General features: G+C 48.4%; 1 protein-coding gene across 1 annotated transcript in view; it reads right to left on the bottom strand.

Moving 5' to 3' along the window:
* The window catches only part of BCR (BCR activator of RhoGEF and GTPase), a 447,751-nt gene that overhangs the window by 154,566 nt on the left and 273,912 nt on the right, over positions 1-19,273 (bottom strand). Inside the window, exon 8 of the mRNA XM_078667758.1 lies at positions 10,081-10,221. Coding sequence (XP_078523884.1) covers positions 10,081-10,221 — 141 coding nt within the window. The remainder of the gene's footprint in view (positions 1-10,080; positions 10,222-19,273) is intronic.

Genomic DNA, 19,273 nt, shown 5'->3' with positions numbered 1-19,273 from the left:
GACACACGCAGGACATGGTGCAGGTGGGGTGGTCTGGTGGCCTGCGCTCCTCCCCCCGCCCTCTCTGATCATAGGGCCTGGTGATTGGGGAACCACCGATACCAGGGCGAGTGACCCGTACCCCATCTCACTCCGAACCCCTGCTGTGGCTGGCCGGGGGGGCCCCCCCACCCGTGGGGCTGGCGACACCGCCTTCCGGCGCTCTGACATTGGCTGCCAGTTAACAATCCCAGGAGGCCTGGGGAAGGGCTCTGATCTTCTTCTTCTTCGTCTGTTTGAACCGTCAGGACTGTGATTAGCGCACGATCCCCCCAGACTTGAAAAGTTGTCCCTCTTTCTTGAGAGTATGGACGGTGGCCCGTTTCGCTACTGCCCCTTTGGTATTCTAGTGGGGTTCCCCCACAGTTGGTTTTTGTTGTTATTTGTTTTTCCCCTTTTTAATGTCTTCCTGGACTTTGCTGAGTGTGTTGGGGAGGGTGGTCGTGGGAGGGTCAGGAGCAGAGATACAGTGGACTTGTGCTGGGCTGATGTTTATGGACATGGGGGGGTGCGTACACCGATAAGATGACCACGATTAAAATATGCACCTGGAACATTAGAGGCATGCACACACCAGCGCGCCGTTATCAAATATACTCCTACTTGAAAAGACACCAGATACACATTGCACTTCTGCAAGAAACACACATGAACAGGGCGGAAGTAGTCGCACTGCGCCGCAGGTGGAGGGGGCAGCTGTATGCCACCGAGTACTCCTCGTTTGCTCGTGGGGCGCTAATGTGGGTGAAGCCGGGTACCCCCTTCACAATGACAGACGTTCAAACAGACCCAGAGGGGAGGTATGTGTTAGTGAAAGGTCGCATTGATGGGCAGCCTATAGTACTGGCATCCGTTTACTCTCTGAATACGGAACAGGGGAGCTTCCTAGCACACATTTCGGAGAAGTTGGCGCCCTGGCATGGAGTCCCCTGGGTTCTAAGGGGGGATTACAATACAGTGCTGGATCCCACACTAGATCGCTCAGACCCACCTAGGCCTGACGCGGCATCTCTAGGAGCCATGAAGGCATTCACTCAGTGGGCGGCGCAATGGGATTTAAAAGATGCATGGCGCGCTCACAATCCCAACACCAAAATATACTCTTACTACTCGGGGCGCACACGCTCCATGTCCGCCTAGACAGATACATGGTGTCACCAGAGCTGCTGCCGCACATTACGGACTCCCAATACCTTGGCCGAACACACTCGGATCACAATCCACACACGCTGCAAATAGCTTGGGATCGCCCACACCCGCCCATCCCCTCATGGCGTTTACAACCAGCCCTACTGCTGGATGCCCCCTTCCGAGACTCCCTGCAGGCCTGCGTGGCACAATACTTCACAGACAACTCGGGCTCAGCGTCCTCCCCGCAGATCGAGTGGGACGCCTTCAAGGTTGTGGTACGGGGACACTGCTTGGGCACACAGGGAGGCATACAGAAACAATTAGAGGCCGACCTTCGCCGGGTGGAGGCTGACTTGCTCCGCTGGGAGCAGGAAGCAGTGGAGGGGACAGGCGACCAGCTAGGGGTGGCCCGCGAGGAACATATGACGCTACTAGAGCGATTGCGTCACATCAACTATGCGGCCCACTCGGCGCGCACACACCAATACAGCGACAAACCCGGGAGACTGCTGGCCTGGCTAGTCAAACAGGAGAGTCGTACGGAACCGGTGTCCGCCATCCGGACGACCATGGGTGAGGTAGTGTACACTCAGAGTAAAATACATCAAGCCTTTGTACAACACTACCAGGCCCTATACAGGTCGCAGCTGCGGGTTTCATCGGCGACCATAGTGGATTACCTCGCGAACGTCCAACTGCCTTCCCTCACGGACGTACAGCAGGGGGACCTGGGGGCGCCTTTCACACAGGAAGAGATGCGCGAAGCTATTATCGCCCTCTCCAATGGCAAGTCGCCTGGCTCGGATGGTCTACCTGCCGAATTTTTTAAAACGTGTTCGGACACGCTGATCCTGGAACTGCTTAAAATGTATGATGCCGCGATAGAAGACTCGGCACTCCCAGCTACGCTCAATGAGGCCACCCTGGTTTCACTTTTGAAACCCGGCAGGGACACAACGAGCATGGGCTCCTACAGGCCTTTGGCTATGTTGAACACCGACTACAAAATTTTCACCTCTCTACTAGCCCGACGATTAGCCTTAGAAGTCCCAACCTTGGTCCATGCTGACCAAAATGGTTTTGTGCCGGCGAGGAGCACCTCACGTAATATTCGCCGCCTTTTCTGTATACAGGAAGCCGCCGTGTCACACTGGCCGAGATCGGGCTGTCTGATCCTGGACCTTGAGAAGGCCTTTGACTCTGTGGAGTGGCCCTATCTGGGGGCGGTGCTGGACAGATTTGGCCTGGGTGACACATACACGGAAATGGTCGGACTAATCTATCAACGGCCTAGTGTCAGAGTGCAAACGGGCAGGTTGCTCTCGGAGGCGGTGCGGGTGCGCAGAGGCACCCGACAGGGTTGCCCCTTGTCACCCCTTCTCTTCTCTCTGGCTATTGAGCCCCTGGCAGCGCTGTTGCGGGCAAGGGGGACGGGATGGGGAATCCCGCTGGCTGATGGTATACATAAAGTTTCGCTCTATGCAGACGACTTGCTTCTGTACGTGCGAGACCTTACTGTCGTGCCGGATGAACTGTCGGAAATTTTCCAGACATTCGAAACAGTATCGGGGCTTAAGGTCAATTGGGCAAAGTCCGGAGTGTATTCGTTCAGCCCGGACATGCAGGCTTGCGACGTGAGCCTCGGAGGAGTCCGGCTTACCTGGTATCCTACCACCTTTAAATACCTTGGAATGCACATATACAGAGACGCGGAGAACATACTGGAGGGTAACCTGGTACGTGCTATATCCTCTTTACGAGCCCAGATGGCATTCTGGAAGACACTGCCTCTAAACGTACCTAGTAGGATTGCACTCTCCAAAATGATAGCGTTGCCTAGGCTGCTCTATCACTTCGCTAACATCCCATTATATGTCCCTGCAAAAATATTCCGAGACCTGGAATCAATGGTCCGCAGCCTGATCTGGAATACTGGGCGCCCCCGAGTGGCTCTGACGAAACTCTACTCCCCAACTGCTGAAGGTGGGCTGGCAGTCCCAAACATGGAGCTGTATTATCTGGTGGCACAGCTGCAATGGGTAACACACTGGCTGAGCGGCACGCATCTAGAAGACACGGCCACTGATTCCTACACATGGACACACACACAAATATGCGCCTTGTTCCATCCCCTGACTAAGGGACCCCGCCCACTGCCTCTGCTTGTAGCTGTGGCCCGCAAATGTTTCCTCCGCAGCCTGAAGCTGACCCGGGACGTTAGGCCCTATGCCCCCGCGCTTCCCCTGTTGGGCACACCCAGGAGGGGCGGAACGGTGACACCGCGCATTCTGGAGAGCTGGACTGGGGTGGAGACTATGGGCGACCTTTATGCAGATGGGGCCATGCTCCCATTCGCAGACCTGGCGGAGGGCACGGGACTGCCGGCGGGGCAGTTCCTGCTCCATGCTTCTATACTGAGGGCATACGCGGAATCCTGGGGTGATGTTCAGGAAGAGCCACCGATACACCACCTAATGCAGTACCTACATGTCATGGACAACGGCTCCCACATCATCCACTGGCTGGCACAGGCCCTCCTCATGCACACACAAATGTCCACACTACCGATACGGGACAAATGGGCGGCCCACCGAGGGAGAGATTGGACGGACAAGGAATGGACCATGATCCTAGCCTGCCCCATGAATATCCCACGCAACTCCCGCTTCCGAACCATTAAATTTTACATACTGCACCAGGCGTACTTATCGCCAGACAGAATCAATAGATACTTCATGATCAACACCTCTACCTGTCCCAGATGCGACCTGCTAGGTGCGGACATTTTGCACATGCTCTGCCTCTGCCCCTCTCTAGCCACGTATTGGGGGGAGGTGACGTCTCTCCTGACACACAGCACTGGCCCGGGGCTGCCATACACATGGGAGGCTTGCATTCTAGGATTATATAAAAGAAATAAGCTAAATAAGACACAAGCCAGGTTCTGGGATCTAGGCCTCATCACAGCCAAGCGGTTACTCACCAAACATTGGAAAAAAAGGGAGCCACCGATCCCTAAATACTGGTATGCTTCCTTCACTAACTGGGCTAGGGCAGAAAGCGTGGCATTACACCGAGAAGAGATAGCGGGCTTACGGCAATTCCCAATCGCACAACACTGGGATGGCCTCATGAGATCCCTCCAGACAGAGGGCGCGGCCAGAGGATTCGTATAGGAATCGCCACAAGCGAGGTGACGCAGAAGGGATGGATGGGGAGACATCAGGTACACAGATAGTGTTTCCCCCTCACGACACTCACACACTCGGAGCGCTGGGGATGTGGTGCTTACAGGCCGGTAGGGACTGCCTCCTCCCCAGCCGCCTGACGGCTGACCGATGACCATGCCACAAGTCCGACATCGGTCAGAGGTCCGGGCAGCCACGCACACGAAGACACACCAGTACATGTCCTGTTACAATATCTTCCTGGCCCCCTTTCGCGGCGCCGCTCCCTTAGGCACACTCTCCCTCCCTACCCCCTCCCTTCCACATAACCCCCCCCCCGTTTAACTGTTCTGGATTCTTGTCTCCAGCACATAGCCCCCCTTTTTCCACATACACATCTTCCAGGAGGCACACTCGGACACCCGACCGGCCACGAGTACTGACGAGGGCCGTGTCTCCCCGACTTACAGACAGGCTATAACAGTGATCCGCATGAAGCATCACACACCGCAGTATTAATCCGTGGGGCTCTGCCGTCCTTCCTGGATGGAGTGACCCGCGGCGAGGATAGACCGCACACATGTATCCGATACCTCTACTCTGTTGACACGCAACCGAGGTCTATCCGTGACCCTTATGGGTTTCAGTACAATAGACATTGAAATGTTACCTGGCGACACGGCCAACAATGTGGGACGCACCGATGAGAACCGTTCAGTTCACAGAGTTAAATTGTTTTCTTACAAAATACTAAAATAAGACGTCCTTTAACAACATGATTGTATTATGAACACCTGTGCTATGAAGGATACCGTTATTGACCCATATTCCGTGGTCATAGCTGTGGGAATGTATACCTGTCTCTTGTACCCTTCTATCCTTAATATACATCGCAATGTTGCAGCCGGCCCTATGGGTTGTAGGCTGCGTCATGTGTACTGTTCTGTTGATCACTAATAAACGTCTTACAAAAAAAAAAAAATGAAAGGCAATAGTTAAAATTCCAAGACAAACATAATTTATATATTTGTCCTGAAGATGATGTCATTTATCTTGTTTTTCGGCATCGAAAAGTCGTCGACACAATAGGATCATATGTACTGATATGCTTGTGAACACTATGTACAATGGTCACTCAAACTACAATCAAGTCTGTTCACAGACCGATTTGCTCGTTCTTCCCTATACTTGTTTTGTCTTGTTCACTGTGAGTCACGGGCCGTGCTACTTTCTGATTGGGTGCATCGGCAAACAAATTCCTGTCCGGCTGGACAAAGGACATAAATACTATTCCAGTTTGTGTCTATGCTTACCCTGATCACCCAAACTACTAGGGTCCACTGTTTTTTTAAATAAGTCCCCATAGCTACTGGCAGTCATACAGACCACAATCCTGCTAACAGAGCAGTCCTTCAAGTGTTCTGCCAAGCCCTCCCTTCCTTGATCATAAAGAACTTGAAAATAATACAACCTGGGGTGGTTTGAATCCCACTCTTACACACATTTCAAGATAGAGGATGCTGATCCACTGGCTAAGGTTTCAGAACTGGTTTGGGTTGATTCTCTTTCAAATGTCACTTTCTGGCTTCTCCTCAGACACAACCTCTGTGCAACGTGATGGATTTCACAGAAGGTAATCATGCTGCTGGTTCCAAGCAGGAATATCCAAAACAAGGGCACAATGAAGTGTCTGATCTCTGCACTTGGCTGTCAGCAGCCTTCTAGCAGCAGTGTTTGGGATCAGGCCCTGCCTACAAGGTTCCATGCCTTGAACAACCGGCACCGAAATTCCACTCCTCGCCTCTATCATCTACCAAATGGAAGTGCTGAGGAAGAACTTATCAGCAGTCCTTTGCTAACAAGGCCCTCACTGAATTTCGAAAGGTAGCCCTGTCTCAAACCTTCACTTAAAAGTCTGGGTCTCCCGCTTCCAGCCACAGGAATGCAGTTAATACTGTACTCAATATTGGGTGCGTCATTTCCACACTTGTACAGTGCTAAACCAGGTATCCAAGATGGATACCACTGCTCCCATTACTAGGACTCACATCACACACACAGAGTCCTCTACCACATGTGTCACGCACACACTGCATGCACATGCACTTGACATACACACGGAATGTCAGCACAAGGATCTGGGGTTCACATAACAGTGGAACATTACGTCAGAGGAGTCAGTAGACCACGCTCTCCTGGACAAAGAGCGAAAGGCCTGGCCACTACTGATTCATAAAAGGTTGGCCCGCCACCATCATCGCTTTACGTGACTCAACCAGGGCATAGGCAGTTGTCCTATGCCAACTACGATGGTCTGCGTTGTGCGCCCCTACTGGTCAGAGCACAAGTTCTAGACCTCACGTAACGAGAGACAGGCCTATGCCTCTGAGCACTTGCTAGACTCATGTGGTGCCAAAGTCAGGATATAGTTTCACATACAGTCAGGCACTCAGAGTAGGAGTATGTCTGTTTACAATGCAGATAACTATCCTGCTGTTCGTATAGATAGAAGTTCAATGGGGAGGAAATCTGGTGTTATCACATCATCATCCATCCACCCATGAACAGCACGGTATGCCTTAGCACCATGCTAGAACTAAAGACAGAGAAAGCCCTCTCCCATCAGAAGCTAGTTTAAAGTCAAAGACAAGACAATGGGCATTGTGCATTGCATAGCCATAGCCACTCGTCCCAACATTATTCAAGATATGCTACTTTCGCTTCTTAGACGTGTCCATCGTGGACATATGTCAGAGTCTAAACAGCAGATGTTGAAAACTCCTTTGCTGATTTCTGCCTGCCTTCCTGGTGTGTGACCCACCCAGGCCTCTTCCTTACTCTTCCCAGAAGCACAGTCCTGGAGGCGTCCCCCACGGCCTGTGTAAAGCCTCTTTCTAAGGCATCCAGGGTCTGCCCACGCCAGCCTCTACTTTCATGTGTCCCCTCTGTGCTGAGCGCCTTCTCTTCTGTAATGCCCATCGCGCATGCTCTGTCCCTGTGCAGCTCGGCTTGCACTACAGAAGTCACACCCCGCCCCACCCTCCCTCCCTCACTAGGCTCCATTGTCAAGGCTGAGCGGCGCAGCTCCACACGGGGCCTGGTTGTACTTACGTAAACTATAGACCTGGGGTTGGCACAGTGTGGAGGGCTGCAGCATCGGCGCCACCCTGCGATTCTGTTTGCTTTTAGCTAGCGCCTCATACCCCGGATGAGGCACAAAGCGCATTTGCGCATCTAGTCTATTCGATAGAAGAGTGAGTCTATTACATGGCCTGTGTGGACAGTGTTTCGATGCTGTGCCTGAACACACTGTGCTCTTGTGTTTTGTCACTGCGGCTTGGCAGGTAGCGAAGAAGGAGGTCTCTTGTGCACTAGGTGCTGGTGGATGGATGGACAGAACCTGCACACGTGCATGTTGCCTTCGGGAAGTATTGTGGTGTTATGTGTGTATTGCAAGCACTGCTCAAACCAAGCAGGAGAAAAACGTGAGTAGACAACCATGCTTGTGTACACCTACCGTCACAGCTCTGGAGTCCACAGGAGCCAGATATAGTACGAGGCGCTATACAAGCTACCGACGGGGGGCAGCCCCCCGTATGCTTTGAGGGGTGCACGCAGGTGAGGCGGTGCAAACTGTAGGAACAGGTATTCAGTGCATCGGCTCTGCGTGCCTACTGCGTCATACATTGCAACCAGCCTGCTCTGGGAGCCTCATGACGCGTGCGCCGTCGCCCTGCAGACTCTGTGTGCATCGTGTAATGTTACCTAGCGGAGAGGTAGTAATGCGCCCAGAATCCGCCCGGCCGGCCTCAGGGCGCTCATTCATCCATGATGGATGAGCGCCCTCCAAGGCCCGGCTCCTCTCTGCCGTCACCTTCTGCTGGCTCTCTCCGGGGGGCGGTCCACCCGGGCCCGCTCCTCACCTGTCTCCTCCAGTCCCTCCTTCGCCCCCACCCCCGCCCTCTCGCCGCTCCCGGACGCACCTCGCGCTGCCCGTAAACTCAGGGGACGTGACTGACGCCGGATCAGCAAACACCGCCCGCGACCAATGGCGGAATTCATTAGCTAAGAGCTGCGGGGTCAGAGGCCGAGCCGAGCCGAGCCGTGCGGGGATCGGCTGCGTGAGGGGAGAGAGTGACTGTGAGAGGGAAAGAGTGACTGTGAGAGAGAGCCTAGGAGAGAGAGTGCCCGCGAGAGGGAAAGAGATTGTATGTTCCTATTTATATATATTTTTTTAGATTTCCCGCCTGGGGGAGGGGAAGAGTGACTGTGCGAGAGTGACTGTGAGAGGGAAAGAATGACTGTGAGAGGCAAAACGACTGTGAAAGGGGAAGTGGCTGTGAGAGGGAGTGATAGGGTGGGTCTGTCTGACAGAGAGGGACTGTGATGGGGAGAGTGACAGAGGCAGTACAGGATGTCCATGTGAAAGGGGAATAGCAGACAGCCAGGGTGCAGTTACAGTACAGGCTGTGACTGGAGCTAGAGCACAGGATCACCGCATCCCTGTTTCGAGTTACTGCACGGAATCCTAACCTCCTCTTCAGTGAAAACTAAAATATATATATATATATATATATATATATATTCTTTCAAGTGCGAGGTGAGCAGGAGGAGCACACGTGCAGGTTGAGGCTGCTCAGCTCAACACAACTGGCTCATTGAAGTGTTTTTTATGTTTTGCATTGTAACCTTAATGCTCATCCAAAGTATAATTAGACCCCCCCCCCCCCCAGTTATAGAGAGTTTGCATTTGGGGGCCCTGGGGCCTGCCGCTTTCCTTTGGTAAATGTTTCTGCTGGCGGGAGCCCTCCTGCCTCAGCAGGGTCACGGTTGGGTCAGGGGCTGAGGGTCGGAGCTCTTGGGTTTGGAGCAGTATAAATGTTTGTTATTTGAGATGCAAGTACAACAAAGCTGATGTGTGGAAGTTGAACATCAACAACATGGGGCAGAGGCCCACTGGTGTTTAAAGTGCACCTCAATGTCCAATCACAGTGAAGTGAAGAATGCGCGGGGAGGTGGTCACACCTGTGATGGGTTCACAACTCCCAATCAGATTCTGGTATTAAACTCATTCGTAGGGCGTTGGTAACACGAGGACAAACATAATTCAAAGTTCTCCAGGGCTTCGGCTTCCTGGAGTGGTGGTGGGATGAGAGAGGAGGCATACCACCCTGTCCCAATATCACCCGGAGATAGACTGCATAACTACTTCTAAAAAGAATCCCCTTCACTCTTATAGGGTCATGCAGTCAGAGTGAGGGGCGCGGAATGTATGGGTTTCACTTAGGGGGTTTGGGAGGTAGCATCTCTCCTTGGGTTCAGAACTCCCCAAAAACCATAGACTATCACCAAGGATGCAGCATTCCCTCACTCGCTGGGTGAAACTGAGGGACCCTTAGGAGCAGCAGCCGGGGCTCTGCAGGGACACATCTTCCAGAAATGGCACCCTGGGGTTCTGGGGTCAGAGCACTCATGCTGAGGTCTAACAAGCAACCAAGGAGGGAAGAAAACAGAAGATAAGCTAGCTGACACTCTTAGCAATCGCCCCTACAGTCCCTCACAACCACAAAGGCCATTGCATTTGTAACATGGCTACCACATTGGGAAAAAGGACCAGAACATGTTTAGTCTCTCCTTGCCTATGTCACGCCATGAATTCTCAGCACCCAATCAAGGACCTCTGATTCTCCACCACTGCAATATAGCACACACCGCCAACCTATCACCCAAGTGCGACACTCACCTCTCCTTTCTTCACGGTCATGGACTGCCTGCGAGGGGTGATCTCCTCATTGATGCTGGACAGAAAGTTCTGGGAGATGCGCAGGGCATCCTGGAGCAAGGGGTAGTCCGGGTGGCTCCCTGGAGTGTGCTTCAGCAAATCCTGGATATCCAAAAAAAAGCAAACATAGAAAACAGATTAATGCACCGAACAGGAATACTGAAATACAGAATAATGCACAGAACATCTTTCAGGGATGCATGATAAATACATGATCTCACAGCTCATCATCCATAGACTGAGGCGCCATACAATGACACCTAGACAGCATTGGGTAGAGATGGAGGCTGAAAACAGTTCATGAGGAAATACAAGGAAAACATTCCCCACAGATTAAAGCTAATGGCAGTGAGGTACTCCAGGGCCACAGATCACAGCGAGACAGAACTAGACAGGAGTGAGAGAGAACAAAGGGAACCCCCATGTCCAGACCTTTAGACAAGGAGGTACACGCGAACGAACAGCTCATCCCAGATCCTAACAAAGAAGCTGAAGCCAGCAGAGCTAGAAGCACAAGGGAACCTCAATATCAGTCCTGACATGGAGGCTGGAGCCAGCAGAGCCAGAGGCACAAGGGAGCCTCAATATCAGTCCTGACATGCAGGCTGGAGCCAGCAGAGCCAGAGGCACAAGGGAGCCTCAATATCAGTCATGACATGGAGGCTGGAGGCAGCAGAGCCAGAGGCACAAGGGAGTCTCAATATCAGTCAGAGGCACAAGGGAGCCTTCAATATCAGTCCTGACATGGAGGCTGGAGACAGCAGAGGCACAAGGGAGTCTCAATATCAGTCCTGACATGGAGGCTGGAGCCAGCAGAGCCAGAGGCACAAGGGAGTCTCAATATCAGTCCAGACATGGAGGCTGGAGCCAGCAGAGGCACAAGGGAGTCTCAATAGCAGTCCTGACATGGAGGCTGGAGCCAGAAGAGCCAGAGGCACAAGGGAGTCTCAATATCAGTCCTGACATGGAGGCTGGAGCCAGCAGAGCCAGAGGCACAAGGGAGTCTCAATATCAGTCCTGACATGGAGGCTGGAGCCAGCAGAGCCAGAGGCACAAGGGAGTCTCAATATCAGTCAGAGGCACAAGTGAGCCTTCAATATCAGTCCTGACATGGAGGCTGGAGCCAGCAGAGCCAGAGGCACAAGGGATCCTCAATATCAGTCCTGACATGGAGGCTGGAGACAGCAGAGCCAGAGGCACAAGGGAGTCTCAATATCAGTCCTGACATGGAGGCTGGAGCCAGCAGAGCCAGAGGCACAAGGGAGTCTCAATATCAGTCCTGACATGGAGGCTGGAGACAGGAGAGCCAGAGGCACAAGAGAGTCTCAATATCAGTCCTGACATGGAGGCTGGAGCCAGCAGAGGCACAAGGGAGCCTCAATATCAGTCCTGACATGGAGGCTGCAGCCAGCAGAGCCAGAGGCACAAGGGAGCCTCAATATCAGTCCTGACATGGAGGCTGGAGCCAGCAGAGCCAGAGGCACAAGGGAGTCTCAATATCAGTCCTGACATGGAGGCTGGAGACAGGAGAGCCAGAGGCACAAGGGAGTCTCAATATCAGTCCTGACATGGAGGCTGGAGCCAGCAGAGGCACAAGGGAGCCTCAATATCAGTCCTGACATGGAGGCTGCAGCCAGCAGAGCCAGAGGCACAAGGGAGCCTCAATATCAGTCCTGACATGGAGGCTGGAGCCAGCAGAGGCACAAGGGAGCCTTAATATCAGTCCTGACATGGAGGCTGGAGACAGCAGAGCCAGAGACACAAGGAAGCCTCAATATCAGTCCTGAGATGGAGGTTGAAGAGAGTAGAGCCAGATGCACAAGACAGCCTGGATTTCATTCCTGAGATGGAGGCAGTAGACAGCAGAGCCAGAGACACAAATGAGCCTGCACGTCATTCCTGAGATGGAGGCTGAAGTGGGTGGTGTGCAGACACAATATCGAGTTGGAAATGTCGAACTACAGAAATATCAAGTCCTAAATATTGTGAGTCAGAAATATCGACAGGAAGAATATCGTGGTCAAGAATATCGATTGTAAGGTAGGAAAGATCTTTAAAACAAATATAGAAGTCATTAATATCGTTTGCAAAAATATAGTTGTTTAAAATATCGTTTTTTTTTAATTAATGTTATGTATTTTAGTATATATTTGAAATGTATGTGATGTATTTTTTTGTATAAGAATTATGTATGTGTTTTAATATATGCGTTACATTTCTAGTAGTCATCAATTTTATTTTAATACAATTTTGCGTTTTTTAGGTCCACAGCGGGTTGTGGGTTTATAGGAAAGTAGGGTAGGAATTAATATAATTATAATAAATTAATATTTTTTTAATTTATTAATATGTATATAATCAAGATTTTACAGTGTTAATTGTAGGAAGTAATTTATTATTAATTGGCTGTTAATATTAATGAATTGCTAATTATGGCAACTGTGTAATTCTTTTAGGTGCGCGTTGTGGGGTAAAGTATGGGAAGTAATTTATTTTTCATTAATAAGCTAATTAGTATACATTAATTGAAAATTACATATGGAAGTTGTGTAATTAATTTTAGGTGTGGGGTTTATAGGGGTAATGGGTGGGAAGTAATTTATTTTTGATTAATTAATCATTAGTTGTAATTGATATCAATGTATTTAAAATTAATTATGAAATTGTGTAATTCATTTTAGGAGCGGGTTGTGGGGTTTATACTGTTACACTTATTGGGGTGGGAATAGTAATTTTTACCCCTCTGCTATCTAACACTTTCCCTACTGTTACACTGACTGGAGTGGGAATTATAAATTGTATTCCTCCACTGTCCAACACTTTCCCTATTGTTACACTCACTGTAGTGGTAAATTTAAGTTTAAAGATATATATATAGTTCAATGTTTTAATTTATAATGGATTTTTTGAAAATATATCTTATGTTATTGGTATATATATATATATATATATATGTAACACACAAACTCTCTACTGCGCTTGAAAGAGAGAAGGACTCGCACTCAGGATAACAAGAGTTTATTTCGGCAAGGTAACGCGTTTCGACAGCAAGCTGTCTTGATCACACAATTTGCCAAATGACACAGGGAGTCAATACATAGGTATTAGATACAAACAAAGGACTTAATGTTTGGTAACTGATGTTATGAAAATACGGCGGCCATCTTAACACTGTAAATTATATCAACCACATTGGGTTGTATTTATACTACAAACATGTCATATTATATCCTGAAAACATGATTATGAACGTCTATATAGTTCTAATGCCTGTGACCAGATCCACTGTAATATGTACATTACTATATACATGTATTTACAAAGTGATTTATTCGACATAGTGTCAATTTGATCTGCAAAGTTGGGCTACATATATGTGGCATAGTGCCTCATTATTTCAAAAATAGACCTTCATTGTGTCAAATGCACAAATGGTTTTCATGGACATTTATCGATATCGTAGTTTATATATATACATTTGTAGATGGAACAGCATATCTATACAATATATCTTATACGTTTTCCCGTGTCACAAAAAGAGAAAAAGTGAAATGTGCATAAAAAGTGCAAATTACTATCAGAATTTGTCTAAAAGGGACTTCCGGTTGACGAAATGACAGAAAATTCCAGAATTTCATTATAGCCAGTCTCGTCCACCTAAAAAAATCAGATAAGACTAATCAAGTGATGTGTTGAAAGTGAAAAATAAAAATGAAAATAAACAGAACATGGAAAACAGATGTTAAGATCTATATACATGAGAAAGGGAACATAGCACTTCATTACTATCTCATAGAGGAGTTAGCTGTTCACTCTTTTAAATGGAAGGCTAATTCTTCGTCAAGATTGTGGCCTTTCGGATACTTGGTTTCGAGATTAATAATCCATTTTGACTCGCGTTTGCGAAGAGCCAGAGTCAAAATGCTATGTTCCCTTTCTCATGTATATAGATCAACCGGAAGTCCCTTTTAGACAAATTCTGATAGTAATTTGCACTTTTTATGCACATTTCACTTTTTCTCTTTTTGTGACACGGGAAAACGTATAAGATATATTGTATAGATATGCTGTTCCATCTACAAATGTATATATATAAACTACGATATCGATAAATGTCCATGAAAACCATTTGTGCATTTGACACAATGAAGGTCTATTTTTGAAATAATGAGGCACTATGCCACATATATGTAGCCCAACTTTGCAGATCAAATTGACACTATGTCGAATAAATCACTTTGTAAATACATGTATATAGTAATGTACATATTACAGTGGATCTGGTCACAGGCATTAGAACTATATAGACGTTCATAATCATGTTTTCAGGATATAATATGACATGTTTGTAGTATAAATACAACCCAATGTGGTTGATATAATTTACAGTGTTAAGATGGCCGCCGTATTTTCATAACATCAGTTACCAAACATTAAGTCCTTTGTTTGTATCTAATACCTATGTATTGACTCCCTGTGTCATTTGGCAAATTGTGTGATCAAGACAGCTTGCTGTCGAAACGCGTTACCTTGCCGAAATAAACTCTTGTTATCCTGAGTGCGAGTCCTTCTCTCTTTCAAGCGCAGTAGAGAGTTTGTGTGTTGGATTAATTACCGAGTGTCCCGCTCGGTCGGACTTGCCATCTGTCAACGGGCCGCGGACTTCATGTAAAACGGGTCTTCTTGGTGTAACAATATATATATATGTGTGTGTGTGTATTTGTACATTTTAATATAATTGTAAAACTATACAATAAATGAAAAATAATGTTTAATTGTTTAAAAAGTTAATATATATACATATATTTAATGTTTGTGTTTAACTTTTTTCATTACGTTTGTTATATTTGTTAAAATGTACATTAAATCTACGTTATTTAAAAAAATCTTTATTTAATATATTTAATATGTATTATATATATATATATATATATATATATATATATATATGTGTGTGTGTGTGTGTGTGTGTGTGTGTGTGTGTGCGTCAAAAAAAATCGATATTTGTACAACTATTTTTTACTGACATTTTTTGGGGATATTTTTGTACTTACCTGTTTAAGTATAAGGAGTCGATATTTTTGCATTCTAGATTTTTTACATCGATATTCTGTCAGTGAACCGGAGCCTGCACACTATTCCTGAGATGTAGGCTGAAGATAGTAGAGCCAGAGACACAAGGGAGCATGCACCCCATTCCTGAAATGGAGACTGAAGACAGTAGAGCCAGATACACAAGGGAGCCTGCATATAATTCCTGAGATGGAGGCTGAAGACAGCAGAGCTAGACGCAAAAGGGAGCCAGGTTATTGTTCTTTAGATGGAGGCTAGCACCAGAGGCACAATGAAGCCCGCACATCATTCATGAGATGGAGGCTGAAGACAGTAAAGCCAGAAGTACAAGATAGCGTGGGCGTCATTCCTGAGATGGAGGCTGAAGACAGTAGCGCCAGAGGCACAAGAGAGCCTGCATGTCATTCATGAGATAGTTGTTGAAGACAGTAGCGCCAGAAGTACAAGAGAGCTGGGCGTCATTCCTGAGATGGAGGCTGAAGACAGTAGAGCCAGAGGCACAAGAGAGCCTGCATGTCATTCATGAGATAGTTGTTGAAGACAGTAGCGCCAGAAGTACAAGAGAGCTGGGCGTCATTCCTGAGATGGAGGCTGAAGACAGTAGCGCCAGAGGCACAAGAGAGCCTGCATGTCATTCATGAGATAGTTGTTGAAGACCGTAGCGCCAGAAGTACAAGAGAGCTGGGCGTCATTCCTGAGATGGAGGCTGAAGACAGTAGCGCCAGAGGCACAAGAGAGCCTGCATGTCATTCATGAGATAGTTGCTGAAGACAGTAAAGCCAGAAGTACAAGATAGCGTGGGCGTCATTCCTAAGAATGAAGCTGAAGACAGTAGAGCCAGAGGCACAAGAGAACCTGCATGTCATTCATGAGATAGTTGTTGAAGACCGTAGCGCCAGAAGTGCAAGAGAGCCTGCATGTCATTCCTGAGATGGAGGCTGAAGACAGTAGCGCCAGAGGCACAAGAGAGCCTGCATGTCATTCCTGAGATGGAGGCTGAAGACAGTAGCGCCAGAGGCACAAGAGAGCCTGCATGTCATTCATGAGATAGTTGTTGAAGACCGTAGCGCCAGAAGTGCAAGAGAGCTGGGCGTCATTCCTGAGATGGAGGCTGAAGACAGTAGCGCCAGAGGCACAAGAGAGCCTGCATGTCATTCATGAGATAGTTGCTGAAGACAGTAAAGCCAGAAGTGCAAGAGAGCCTGCATGTCATTCCTGAGATGGAGGCTGAAGACAGTAGCGCCAGAGGCACAAGAGAGCCTGCATGTCATTCCTGAGATGGAGGCTGAAGACAGTAGCGCCAGAGGCACAAGAGAGCCTGCATGTCATTCATGAGATAGTTGTTGAAGACCGTAGCGCCAGAAGTGCAAGAGAGCTGGGCGTCATTCCTGAGATGGAGGCTGAAGACAGTAGCGCCAGAGGCACAAGAGAGCCTGCATGTCATTCATGAGATAGTTGCTGAAGACAGTAAAGCCAGAAGTACAAGATAGCGTGGGCGTCATTCCTAAGAATGAAGCTGAAGACAGTAGAGCCAGAGGCACAAGAGAACCAGCATGTCATTCATGAGATAGTTGTTGAAGACCGTAGCGCCAGAAGTGCAAGAGAGCCTGCATGTCATTCCTGAGATGGAGGCTGAAGACAGTAGCGCCAGAGGCACAAGAGAGCCTGCATGTCATTCCTGAGATGGAGGCTGAAGACAGTAGCGCCAGAGGCACAAGAGAGCCTGCATGTCATTCATGAGATAGTTGTTGAAGACCGTAGCGCCAGAAGTGCAAGAGAGCTGGGCGTCATTCCTGAGATGGAGGCTGAAGACAGTAGCGCCAGAGGCACAAGAGAGCCTGCATGTCATTCATGAGATAGTTGTTGAAGACCGTAGCGCCAGAAGTGCAAGAGAGCTGGGCGTCATTCCTGAGATGGAGGCTGAAGACAGTAGCGCCAGAGGCACAAGAGAGCCTGCATGTCATTCCTGAGATGGAGGCTGAAGACAGTAGCACCAGAGGCACAAGAGAGCCTGCATGTCATTCATGAGATAGTTGTTGAAGACCGTAGCGCCAGAAGTGCAAGAGAGCTGGGCGTCATTCCTGAGATGGAGGCTGAAGACAGTAGCGCCAGAGGCACAAGAGAGTCTGCATGTCATTCCTGAGATGGAGGCTGAAGACAGTAGCACCAGAGGCACAAGAGAGCCTGCACATCATTCATGAGATGGAGGCTGAAGACAATAGAGCCAGAAGTACAAGAGAGCTGGGCGTCATTCCTGAGATGGAGGCTGAAGACAGTAGCGCCAGAGGCACAAGAGAGCCTGCATGTCATTCATGAGATAGTTGTTGAAGACAGTAGCGCCAGAAGTGCAAGAGAGCTGGGCGTCATTCCTAAGAATGAAGCTGAAGACAGTAGCGCCAGAGGCACAAGAGAGCCTGCATGTCATTCATGAGATAGTTGTTGAAGACAGTAGCGCCAGAAGTACAAGAAAGCGTGGGCGTCATTCCTGAGATGGAGGCTGAAGACAGTAGCGCCAGAGGCACAAGAGAGCCTGCATGTCATTCATGAGATAGTTGTTGAAGACAGTAGCGCCAGAAGTACAAGAAAGCGTGGGCGTCATTCCTGAGATGGAGGCTGAAGACAGTAGCGCCAGAGGCACAAGAGAGCCTGCAAGTTATTCATGAGATGGAAGCTGAAGATAGTAGAGCCAGAGGCATAAGACAGCCTCCATATCAGTCCTGAGATGGAGGCTGAAGACAGTAGAGCAGTAGGCGCAAGCAAACCTGCTTATCATTACCCGGGATGAAAGGCGGAAGACAGAAGAACCAGAGAGACGTACAAAGGAGCCTGCGTATCAATCCTGAAATGGAGGCTGAAGACAGCAGAGTTAGACACACCAGGGAGCCAGGATAGTGACCTTTAGATGGAGACTGAAGAGAGTAGAACAAGAGGCACATGGAAGCCTGCATATCATTCCTGAGATGGAGGCTGAAAACAGCAGAACCAGAGGCATAAGGGAGCCCGCACATCATTCCTGAGATGGAGGCTGAAGACAGCAGAGCTAGAGGCACAAGGGAGACTGCATGTTATTTTTAAGAAGGAGACTGGAGACGGTATAGAAGGAGTACAAAAAACCCAACTTCTCAATACCCAGAGATGGAGCCTGAAGGCAGTACTGGAGGGATGCAGGGCCCTCACAGATCCTTCCCCAGAGATGGAAGCTAAAATCAGTGAAGGACCAAGTACAAGAGAACCGATCATCCCCAGAGACAAGGGGTGAAGACAAATCAGGAAATAGAGGAGTAAATGTCAGTCAAACAGTCTGCTCACTTAGATGTAGTATTTGAAATCACTTGAGCCGAGACTTAACCAAATGAGAATGAAGTTATCCGGCCTCAGAAGTAGATTCTTTCACTTTCACTAAGTATGGTGTCCAATGAGGTGGCTGCCAGTTGCTTGCTGGTACTAGCATTTCGGCTTATTAATTGCAATTGCAATGGTACACGTCTTGTCCACTAATTAGAAACCATATACAATAAATGCAAAAATGGTTTTCTGCGAGTCTGGCTGACTGCGTTTTTTCTGTGATTAATTCAAGGATTAGCTGATTTAAAATACTATATGCAAGTAAGACCATATTTTATTTCACTGCGTCATTTATTTCTATATTTAGTGTCCCTAGTCTCATAAATTCAACATACCCCCATGCTTCAAGCTGACAGTAGAGCAGGAAATACAAGGAATCCCCAAGTCATGAGACACAAAGGATGAAGGCAGTAGGTAGATTAGGAGATACAAATGTCCGAACATCAAACAACTAATTCCTTTTCCATTTACAAAAGCTTCAGGAGGAAGGATTTAGATTACTGACAGGTGATTTCATGCGGACCTTGCCTGTGACCACCAACACACCTGATGACCTCTTTTGTGATTGCTGCAGGTCCACACATCTGAACAAATTACCAGCCCTTCCCCAGTGCAGCTTCCACATTAGTCTAGAATGTATTAAATGCTACATGTTTTACCGTGTCTGGACCTGTTTTCATCTTTCAGTCTCCGGATCCTCTGCTTGGATACTGTGTTTAATGTACCAATTTGATAG

The sequence above is a fragment of the Lissotriton helveticus genome, chromosome 11 (assembly GCF_964261635.1).
Source record: "Lissotriton helveticus chromosome 11, aLisHel1.1, whole genome shotgun sequence".
Taxonomy (NCBI): Eukaryota; Metazoa; Chordata; class Amphibia; order Caudata; family Salamandridae; genus Lissotriton; species Lissotriton helveticus.
The sequence above is the reverse complement of the archived record's forward strand: the minus strand, read 5'-3'. Positions and strand labels throughout refer to the sequence as shown.